General features: G+C 37.2%; 1 protein-coding gene across 1 annotated transcript in view; it reads left to right on the top strand.

The window, feature by feature from the left end:
• MGARP (mitochondria localized glutamic acid rich protein) overlaps positions 1 to 7,807 on the top strand; it is a 31,248-nt gene extending 23,441 nt beyond the window's left edge. The window contains exon 3 of the mRNA XM_056803806.1: positions 2,500 to 7,807. Within this exon, the coding sequence (XP_056659784.1) occupies positions 2,500 to 3,141 (642 nt within the window). The 3' untranslated portion in view covers positions 3,142 to 7,807. The remainder of the gene's footprint in view (positions 1 to 2,499) is intronic.
• Positions 7,808 to 12,040: the final 4,233 nt, after the last annotated feature.

Genomic DNA, 12,040 nt, shown 5'->3' with positions numbered 1-12,040 from the left:
CTACAAAATGCTATACAAATATACAATATTATTGTTATGAAAGGAGAGAGGGGAGAATGGATAAGTTAATGGGCAAAGGCACTGTGCTAAGAAATTGGTAATTATATGCTTTTCCCTTCCAAAATTTTTTCAGTTTAAATATAAAGAGTGAAATCATAAATAAATTAGGTGACTATAGAATAGTATACCTGTCAGATCTATGGGAAAGGAAAGAATTTAAGATCAAGCAAGAGATGGAGAACGTTTACAAAATATAAAATGAATAATCTTTATTATATTAAATTACAATAATTTTTTTACAAAATTTATTTAGTACAAAAGGTTTTGTACAAACAAAACCAATGCAACCAAAATTAGAAGGGAAGCAAGAAACTGGGACAAAAAAAACTTTATAACAAAATTCTCTAATAAAAGTCTACTTTCCCAAATATATAAGGAACTAAGTCAAATGTATAAGAAATCAAGCCATTCCCCAATTGACAAATGGTCAAAGGATATGAATAGGCAGTTTTCAGATGGAGCAGTCAATATTTTGTCAGTGATGGAATGAGCTACCTGGGATGCTTGTAAAGGATAATAAAAATAGCAGCTGATATTTATACACAGTGTCCCAAAAAAACTTAGATAAGTTTTCTTTTTAAACCCTTACCTTCTGTCTAAGAATCAATACTAAGTAAGGTGCTAGGCAATTGGGGGTAGATGACTTGTCCAGGATCACACAGCTTAGAAAGTATATGAAGAGCATGAGTAAGAAGAAGGACCTGAACTTAAAAAAAAAAAAAGTATATGAGGTCACATTTAAACCCAGATTCTCTATCAATGGAACCACCTTAGTATGGTTTTATTTATTTCTTTATTTAAATTATTTTAAATTCTTACCTTCTGTTTTAGAATCAATTCTACATATTGGTTCCAAAGCAGAAGAGCAGTAAGGGCTAGGAAGTGGGGATTAAGTGACTTGCTCAGGGTCACACCTTTAGGAAGTATCTGAGGCCAGATTTAAATCCAGGACCTCCCATCTCTAGGTCTGGCTGAACCACCTAGCTGTCCCTTGTGCAATTTTAAAGCTAAATCTCTAAGCTTCTTCTTCTTCTTCTTCTTCTTCTTCTTCTTCTTCTTCTTCTTCTTCTTCTTCTTCTTCTTCTTCTTCTTCTTCTTCTCTTCTTCTTCTTCTTCTTCTTCTTCTTCTTCTTCTTCTTCTTCTTCTTCTTCTTCTTCTTCTTCTTCTTCTTCTTCTTCTTCTTCTTCTTCTTCTTCTTCTTCTTCTTCTTCTTCTTCTTCTTCTTCTTCTTCTTCTTCTTCTTCTTCTTCTTCTTCTTCTTCTTCTTCTTCTTCTTCTTCTTCTTCTTCTTCTTCTTCTTCTTCTTCTTCTTCTTCTTCTTCTCTTCTTCTTCTTCTTCTTCTTCTTCTTCTTCTTCTTCTTCTTCTTCTTCTTCTTCTTCTTCTTCTTCTTCTTCTTCTTCTTCTTCTTCTTCTTCTTCTTCTCTTCTTCTTCTTCTTCTTCTTCTTCTTCTTTCTTCTTCTTCTTCTTCTTCTTCTTCTTCTTCTTCTTCTTCTTCTTCTTCTTCTTCTTCTTCTTCTTCTTCTTCTTCTTCTTCTTCTTCTTCTTCTTCTTCTTCTTCTTCTTCTTCTTCTTCTTCTAGCTTAGATTCAGATAAAATTTTCAGCAAAATAAAGCTAAAGCTTAAAACTGCACCATGTCTTTTGGGACTCTATAGCAAGTGAAGATTGGAGAGTACTTTAAATATATGTCTCTTAGGTCCCACTACAGCTCTGTGAGGTAGTACCATCTCATTTTACAGATGGGGTCACAGAGCTAGTTCTAATTTCACGGCCAAGGCTTTTCCCAAAAAAACATCCCAAAACAGAGTCCCATAGAAGTGGCTTTTCCATTCTGCTCCTTTCAGTAAACTCTTATGTAGCCCCTACTATGGGAAGTAATCTTTGTATGAAGACAAAAACAAAGCAGTCACCAAGTTCAAGGCATTTATACTCTATTATGGGTTTATAGTCTACTCTCTGGGTGATAAACCATGTAGACCAATAATGTTACCACAAAGTACATACAAAGTAATATGAAGTGATTTTGAGAGGGAGGGAGCTATACAATCTGCAGGCAGCGGGAAAATAACTCTCATAGGAGATGGCAGCAGGGCTGTTTTGAAGGTGGCTAGACATTCTGCACTGGAAAAGGATGCATGAAATATACATAGCGGGGGAGGGATTCAGGAACCACTTGTGCAAAGAGCAGGAAGTGGATAAAATGATGATTTCAGAAGTCCCTTTCATCTCGGAGATTCGGTGAATTTGAATGATCATATTTTCAGGAACTAAGATAGCAATTGTTAACTGAATGGATTTTTGTCTTCTGTTTATGCAGAACAGAAGCAATAAGATTTCATCGGCTAAATATTATTTTGAAATGTTTATAGTGAAAGTAGATTTTGATATTCCTGCAACTGTTTTTTTTCTTTTCTATGTCTTTTAATGAAATTAATCTCAACAGATGAGGAAGTAAAGCCAATGGAAACCAGTGAAGCCTGTTCAGAAGCCCCTAATGATGCTTCTACTTTGGAGGCTGGTTTGGCAACAGTTGAAGAAAACGTAGATTTGAAAGATGCAGCTCTGGAGGAGGCTCCAGCAACCAGTGAAGAAGCTGGTCCAGAGGAGGCTCCAGCAACCAGTGAAGAAGCTGGTCCAGAGGAGGCTCCAGCAACCAGTGAAGAAGCTGGTCCAGAAGAGGCTCCAGCAACCAGTGAAGAATCAGGTCCAGAGGAGGCTCCAGCAACCAGTGAAGAATCAGGTCCAGAGGAGGCTCTAGCAACCAGTGAAGAAGCTGGTCCAGAGGAGGCTCCAGCAACCAGTGAAGAAGCTGGTCAAGAGGAGGCTCCAGCAACCAGTGAAGAAGCTGGTCCAGAGGAGGCTCCTGAAGTCAGTGTCAAAACTGATCCAGAGATCAGTGAAGCTGCTATAGTCAGTGCAGAATCAGAGCCAGAGGTCACAGATGCAGCAATGCTGGAGGCAGCTGAGGTCAGTGATAAAGCTCCAGAGGCCGAAGAAGCCTTAGCTGCAGATACTGAAATAGAGGAAGAAAAGAAATCTCCCCCTGAAACTGAAACTTGTGCAGAGGCTGAGTTATAGGAAGAAACCCTCCCAAGGCCTGAGGCTGCCTCAACCCAAAGGGTAACCTTAATCTCAGTATGCTTCTAAAAAAAAAAAATCCCACCAGGCCAGTAAAGATGTCAGAATGTGGGCCAGTTATGTGTAAATTCCAGGAAGAATAACTGTTCATTCAAGGTTACTTTCTCAACAGTTGAATGGACTTTAAAGAATTATAGAGTCAATTGATGGATTTGGGGAATGCATTTGGTAAATGTCCCAGGAAATGTCTCCTCTGAGATTAGAGAATGAGGGAAGCACAGTAACTGGGAAGGTCATGGGGAAAAATCTGCTCTACTAATGTTTTTCTTTTTCACATTCCAAATGACTACAATTACCTATCTATATAATCCCAAATTTCTTTTAATTTCAAACAGTTAAATCTCGTTCTGCCAAATGGATCTGGATAGAGTGAGTGGCTCTCTCTGAATCTGAAATCAAGTCAGTGAAATTAGTGAACATTTTTATGGTTTCCAAATTTATTCTACTAATAGTTATAGAGATGGAAACGTGCACATTTTATGGTCTTGGGAATACTGGTACTGCCTCTATTTCCACTGTCTTATCTCAACTGAAATCATTCTACCCCACTCTCTCAACTCATCTTTCCAGCTTCTCTGTGTTAAATGACATAGCTTGATATATTTCTTTCCCTTCAATGCAAATATACTACTACAGGTTTGGGACTTGGGGCACCGAGTCTAAAAACTAAAAATAAATTTCCTATAAAGCAGTCATATAGTTGGCTATGAGCCAATTACATTCCTCACCCAAGTGCATTTTGATTTTCACTTGTGTGTAAAAATTCTTGAGTGAGGGCTCTTACTGTCTCTAAAAATAAATTGCTAAAATATCTAAATAATGAAAGGAAGTAGAATCTGTTTTAATGGTGTTTTTCAATCCAATTCAAACAGAACTTCTTATGTACCTAGGATGTACAAGGCACTGCATCCTGAGCTCTTCACTATGTGAAGAGACACGATGGAGGAATACTAGAACTTATATAATAGAAAGTATTGGGTTTGGAGGATCCAAGCTTGGTCCTTACTGGCACTTTAATACCTATATGACCATAGGCAGGTCTTTTTACTTTTTTGAGCCTCAGTTTTCTCTTCTGTAAAATGAGAGGAGTTAGCCTAGATGATCCCCAAGGTTAATTCCAGCTCAAAACCTATAATGCTATAACCTTTTTAGCTTTTCAAAACCCTTGTTATTTATAATAATAAGCCCACTTTTCCTCTCTGACTGGAGGAGTATGTCAGCCCTATCTAAGAGAAAAAGGGGGAGATAATCTGCCATCTCCAACACCCCTCCTGCTTATTTTCCCTGTGGCCTGGGATGGCATAAGTAAGAGGGAAGAATAATTCCTCTAGAGTTGGTGGCCTGCATAGCTTGCAGTAAAATAAGTTTCATGAAATCTCGGAGTAAGAAGGGACTCAAAGAACTTCTAGTCCAACCTCAAAATGAACAAGAATCCTATTTATAATTATTCCCAACAAATGGTAATACAGCTTTTGCTTGCAACTCTAGAGTTAAAAGGAGCCTTAGAGATAGATCATCTGGACCTGAGATTCCCAACTGCTGTGCTTCCCTCATTCTCTAATCTCAGAGGAGACATTTCCTAGGACATTCCCCAACCTCTGTAGTGTTATAATCTGATGAAGCCTCTGACTTCCTTAGAATGTTTTAAATGAATAAAACAAAATATAGAGGATTACAAATGGAACCAATTATATCAAAGTATAGTTATCTCTATGTGTACAGGCAGTTAGATGGTGCAGTGGAGACAGCAATGGGCCTGGAGTCAGGAGGACTCGTCTCCCCGAGTTCAGTTCCAGCCTCGGACACTTACTAGTTATGTGACCCTGGGCGAGTTACTTAACCCTGTTGGCCTCAGTTCCCCATCTGTAAAATGGGCTAGAGAAGGAAATGGCAAACCATTCCAGTATCTTTGCTAAGAAAACCCCCAATGAGGTCCTGACTGGAAAATAACTGAACAACAACAACAAATATACATATATGTGCATGTGTGTATATACATATATGTGTGCACGTGTACATATGTTTTATGTGTATCCATGGACCCAAGGTTAAGAGCCCTTACTCTATGGCTTTTTCTCCTTCCTAGTAGGGGAAGGGAGACAAAGAAAGTGTTTGTATGCCTGCTCCAAGCTAGGTTCAGAAAGTAAGCCCCATGGGTGCTACTGTCCCCTGGAGGCTTTGAGCGTTCACTGTTATACAGGTGACTTCATTAATCACAAAATAAATACCTATGTGCTGAGGAAGGTGGAATTTTTCCAGTATTAAAAACATGGGCTTAAAAAAAAAAGGGTCAGGCATTGTGCCCTCTTCAGTATTGCACCCCAGGCAACTGCTGCACCCATACCTTCCTCTGATTGGGCAAATTAGGAGGAAATAAATCAAAGCTGTTCATTTTATCCAGTTGGAATAACTTTTGAAATTAATGGTGATCAAATGAAATGATATCTCGAAAATATTGTTCAAACCTTAAGACACTATATAAATGTCATCTATTATTATTCAGAATCATACACTAGAATTTGGCTTCCTTTGTCAAGTGCACTTGGAGAACTGAATCCTGTCAGGATTAAGTGACTTGCCCAAAGCCATACAGTGAGTGAGTGAGTGGCAGATCTGGACAAGAACTCACATGGCCAGGCTCCTAATGTTATGCCCCCCCCATGATAAATGATTTCTAATTACAGTATTTAGACTAGGAAAGTATCATAATCTCCTTTATATAATATTTGTGAATGGAGTAATTTCCAGTAGAACAATCATGAGCAACCCTTTAATAGAGTCCATCTTCCTTCATACTGTGCTATTCTAAAGGTATTTTAATTTTATTTGAGAATGATTCACTATAAACAACATTAAACATGAATACAATGAATTACAATTGTTTTTCAGCTATTTTCCAATGCTGCACATTTGCATGACATTGATTTAAATGAACCTTTGTACCAATCTGTGTCTTTCATAGAAATGTGTTTGTTATATTAGCAAAGTACTAAAATAATATATATTTTTTCTCTTCCTCAAAATAGCACAGGAATGAAAATTGGTACATTAGAACCACTTTTTCTTAAGTAGAGTTAAAACTGATTAATTTGGACAATAGTTAGAGCCCTTGTGACAATTTGTGGTAATTAAAATTTATGATAATTAGAATTGGGCTGGGATGAATTTTACCTTCACTAGTTAGGATGTCTTCTATGAAATGAGGGGTTGGACTCTTGTGGGGTAGTAGAGTCAGCTCAAAGAGCCAACTGTTAAATTTTCAGCAAAGTGCAGAAATTGGCAAGTGCTACCAACCATGGCTTGATTTATTGCTGTATTGATTGTCTAGACTTAAGCAGGTGATGGTGAAAATGTTAAAAATGCAAATTAAACTAAAACTGTGGAGAGAGAGAGAGAGAGACAGACAGACAGAGAGAGAGACAGAGAGAGAAACAGAGAGACAGAGAGAGAGAGAGAGACAGAGAAACAGAGAGAGAGAGAGACAGAGAGAGACAGAGAGAGACAGAGACAGAGACAGAGATAGAGAGACAGAGAGAGAAAGCTGGTTATTAAACATTTACCAGTAAATGCCTGGTAGATGATCTCCTAGTCCCTTTTTTTAGCTTTAAGCCCATCATTCCATGAAGAAATGTTTTTTCCCCTCCTAAGCAAATTAATGACAATTAACCCACTTCAGAGAACAAACTGCTTTTTAGGGTTTTAGTCATTCATTATGTGCATACATATATTTTTAGTTACAGAAGAGTCTTATTCATTAGTAAACAAACTTACCAGGATCTTAAGATGGAAACATCCTAGTAGTTACTTCAAGTTATCCTACGTGCTTAAAGGAAATAAAGTTCATTTCTTTTAAAAAATGTAACTCAAAATGGCACTTCTGGTTATTCATATTGCTTAAGTTTTACTATATTTGTAATATTCTGAATTGCTAACTTTGGGATAAAATATTTTGGACACCTTAAGGGTCCCAAAGAGATTTTCCATAGGTCTTTTCAGAGTAAAAACGTATAGTAAAGAAATGATTATTTGAACTAGTAGCTGGTTGATGTTAATAAAAATAAGTGCATATTATACATGGGCCACCTTATTACACATGGGTGGATTTTAACATATAAAAATATAATAATGTGTACTTTGTACTAACATTCTACTAGACACCATTTAGACTTTCTTTGAAGATAACAGGACCTCGCAGTGCCTCAGGGTCATTGTTAAGAATGTCAGGTATCACTGTAAATGGCAAACAGCCAGTGCTGTTGGTTGAGAACTAAGATTGGTTGGACTCTAAATAAAGTTAATCTTTAGTAGAATTAAGAGAAACATTAAAATACATATTAGCTTATCCAGATGAAGAAAACATAATCAAGAAGACTACATGCACAATCTCATAATAATGTAGAAGAAATCAACACAAAAAATGACAAGAATCCAGAAGAAATGCAAGAAATATTCTTCTTCCGCATCCCAGCACCAACAATGAAACACTCTTCCCTTTGCAAACATTCTGAGAGTTTATTTTGCTTAACTATTTTTTTTTTGTTATTACAGAGGGTAGAGGGGGGATGGTGATGGGAAAGTGTCTGAGGTGTAAAAAAATGAATAGAATCAATAAATTTTTTAAAAAGATCTAACTTTTACAGTGTATGAACTAATATAGGTTGTTTTTTTTAATCCTCATAGGATGATGTTTCATTTGGATAGTCATTTTCAGAAGGAAAAGAAACAAAAGTAAACTTCTTGCTCCCCAAAGTCCAAAGTACTGATATTTATTTATTATCTATTATACATCACTATATATTAGCATAGCTCATTCTATCTATATATTATATATAGATCATGTAACTATTATCTATTATATACCATTAAGGATTATAGATCAAAATATTTTTCATGCTTCAACTTTTATAACAAATATGTAATTGGACTGAGGAAGTGTGAAGGACAGGTACTTCCTTCAGCCAGCTGATTTTGACTTTTTCCCCCTCTTAGGTTCCTGATAAGAAGGGAAAGAGGAACCAAGTAGGGATAGAATGGGATAGAAGACAAAGCAGAGAACCTATCTATCATCCACCTGAGGGGATTTGGTCTGGTTGCAGAATCTGGAACCTATATTGAAGGCTGTTCAAAAACCAATTATGTGGGGACAGCCAGGTGACTCAGTGGCTGGAGAGCCAAGCCTGGAGATGGAAGGTCCTGGGTTCCAATGTGAGCCTTAGACACTTTCCTAGCGGTGTGACCCTGCATAACTCACCTAATCCCCATTGCTTAGCCCTTACCGCTCTTCTGCTTTGCAACTAACACTTAATAGCAATTCTAAGACAGAAAGGAAGGGTTTTTAAAAAAGAATGAAAGAAAGAAAACCAAATTATATCTCTCTCTCCATGGGATGGAATTGGAAGGCGGGGGGTCAGTTTACAGTCAGGTTAGTCAGCTTGCTTCTTTCCTGACATTTCCCAACTCATATATATTGGTCCAAATTATACTACGTTCCAGAAAGAAGTTCAGTCTATATACATTTATCATGGTGACCAGCAGACCCTATGTTTAGCATTAGCAAAGATGAGTGGGGTGATCAGTCCTTTCCACCATCCTGAGTCTCTACTTCATGGAACAATGCTGCACTCTCTTCATTGCGTAAATAAAGCAAATAAACACACACACACTCTTACAATTTAATTCTGTTAACCAACACTTCAGGAATACATGTTCCATAGTCTACTGGTCTTTAATGAAGGTAAGATGTGATTGTCTTTGTCTCCTCTCCCCCTTTGCTACCCTGCCCCAGGAGATTTCCACAAAATGGCATTTAAACGCCATGGGAGCAACTTGGGATTGAAGCAAGAACACTAAATCTTAATAGAGAGCTTGAGTTTAAATCCCACCTTCAGTGGTTTTTACCTGGGTTCCAATGTGACCTTCAGGAAATAATTAACCTGGGAGGGGAAAGGAGGCAGAGATAGATAGAGACAGAGAGAATAGCTATTATTTATATAGAGCTTTAAGATTTTCAAAGCACTTTACATATATTATCTCATTGGATAACCCTATCAAGTAGTTGCTGTTATAATCCCCATCATACAGATAAGGAAAGTGAGGCTGAGAGTGGTCAAGTGAGTTGTCCAGGGTCACACAAATAGTAAGGGTCCAAGGCACGATTCAACTGAAGTCTTCCTGATTGCCTTGCTCCACCTTCTGATCACTCCTCTGCTCATCAAAATAGCACCTTCCTGTCTACCTCGACCCAAATAAAGCTGAGGTTGGGTAGGAAGCTGTCTCCTAGGTTCCCATGGAATTCCATCTTTTAGCAGAGGAGGAACCTAGGACAGAGAACTCTTATAAGACTGCTGCCTTGTGGATACCCTGAATTATTCTACTGGCTCTTCCTCATTCAAATATCTATAGGGTACCAATTATCAGTTTTGATATTGGTATAGTTAGGAGGCTCAGTGGATAGAGTACTGGACCTAGAATCCAGAAAACTCATCATCCTAGATTCAGATCTGGCCTCAGACACTTACTAGCTGTGTGACCCTGGGCAAGCCTTAACCTTGTTGTCCTCAGTTCCCTCATCTGTAAAATGAGCTGGAGAAGGAGAAACCACTCAGTATCTTTTCCAAGAAAACCCTAAAGGGGTGATGAAGAGTCAAATGAATGAACAACCTTCACTTATCAAACATGTTCATAACAGAGATAGCAAGCTAAGGGCACACTGCATAGAGTGTATGTAGCCTGTGTGGCAGGTGAAAGAGAATCATTAGCCTTAACTTAGAAATGAAGAAACTACAGCACACATTAGTTGTGACTTGTCCAAGATCATAAAATTAATAAACACCACTCATGGGAATTGAACCCATGTCATTCCTGAGTTCAGTTCCAATGTTTTATCTGCTTTACCACATTGAAAAATTATTTATTTCTGTTATTACTGCATTTTTTGTTGTGGAACTCAGGGCAAATGAAATCAACATTAATTTTTAGAAGGGAACAATACATACATCTATGATTATGGAAGAGGGATGACAAAAGTATATAAAACAATAGTCAATGTTTGTGTCATTGTGAAAATTACCAAGATGGAGGACTATTACCAAAGCTGATAATAGTCCTATTCTCTGAACTTTTTCATTTTCATTCATGAATAAGCATTTATAAATTAGATGCCATGAGTTAATGGACCCACATAAAGTGAAATAAACTCCTGCATTTGGCCCCTTATTTTTATTTTTATTAATTTATTTTAAAAACCCTTACCTTACAATCGAATGTAATGGACTTCTCCATTAGTGGCAATGCAATGATCCTGAATAACCTGGAGGGATCTATGAGAAAGAACACTATCTACATCCAGAGGAAAAACTGTGGGAGTAGAAATGCAGAAGAAAAACAACTGCTTGAATACATGGGTCAATGGGGATATGGCTGGGGATGTAGACTCTAAATGAACATCCTAATGCAAACACCAAGAACATGGAAATAGGTTTTGATCAAGGACACATGTAATACCCAGTAGAATTGCGCATAGGCTACAAGAAGAGCAGAGGGAGGGGAGGGCAGAATAGAATATGATTCTTGTAACCAAGGAATAATGTTCTAAATTGACTAAAATTTTTTCTAAAAATAAAAAAAAACCCTTACCTTGGTGTTGTTAATTAATCCAACCATTTTGAAGGGCAATTTGGAACTATACCCAAAAGGTTATAAAATTGTGCATACCTTTTGATCCTGTAATACTACTGCTAGGTGTGTAGCCCAAAGAGATCTTTAAAAAAAGGAAAAAGACCTACTAGTACTTGTGGTGGCAAAGAATTGGAAATTAGAAGGATGTCCATTAACTGGGGAATGGCTGAACAAATTGTTGTATATGATGGTGAAGGAATACTATTGTACTATAAGAAATGGTAAGCAAGATTTCAGAAAGAGCTCAAAAGACCTCCATGAAATGATGCAGTATGAAATAATCAGAACCAGGAGAACATTGTTCAGAGTAACAGCAATATTGTGGAATGATCAACTGTGGAAGACTTAGGTACTCATTGCAATATAATGATTCAGGAAGATTCTGAGGGAATTATGACAAAGAAAGCTATCCACCTCAAGAGTAAAAATCATTGGAATCAGAATGATGCAGATCAAAGCATACTATTTCCCACATTAGTTTATATTTTTATTTTGGAGTTTTGATGTCATATAAATATTCTCTTACAACAATGACCAATATGGAAGTATGCTTTGCATGATAATACCTGTGTAACTCTAAATTCTTTACCATCTCCAAGAGGGAGGAGGGAATGGAGGGACATAATTTAGGTCTTATAATTTCAGGAAATGTATGTTGAAAATTGTTATTATACATAATTGGGAAAATAAAATACCTTTGAATTTAAAAAAAAAACCTTATCTTCCATCTTAGAATCAATACTATGTATTGGTTCCAAGAAGAAGAACTGTAAGGGTTAGGCAATGGGCTCACAGTCATAACTTTGAGTCTAGAGTTTTGATATACTCAGCCTGATCTGCCCACAAATCTACTGCATGGGTTAAAACTATGCTTCAGCTTAAAGTATTTCTCTTCATATCTATGTTCTTAGATGCCCTACTTAAATTTTGCAGGATGACAGGATCCAAGAACTAGGATGGATCTCAGAAACCATCATTCCCAGCCATATCTGACTAAAACTCCATTCTATAATATCTCCAGCAATGATCAGTTGAATTTTTATTTGAATACCTCCAATGAGAGAGACCCAATTGTCTCTAGTGCCAGTCCATTCTACAGTTAGATGACATTAATGGTCAGGAAATTAAAATATTCCCCATAGCTACCCATTTCCCTCATCCT

This window comes from Monodelphis domestica, chromosome 6, assembly GCF_027887165.1.
Source record: "Monodelphis domestica isolate mMonDom1 chromosome 6, mMonDom1.pri, whole genome shotgun sequence".
In the NCBI taxonomy this organism is placed as follows: Eukaryota; Metazoa; Chordata; class Mammalia; order Didelphimorphia; family Didelphidae; genus Monodelphis; species Monodelphis domestica.
Note: the sequence above shows the minus strand (reverse complement) of the source record. Positions and strands in the feature narration are given on the sequence as shown.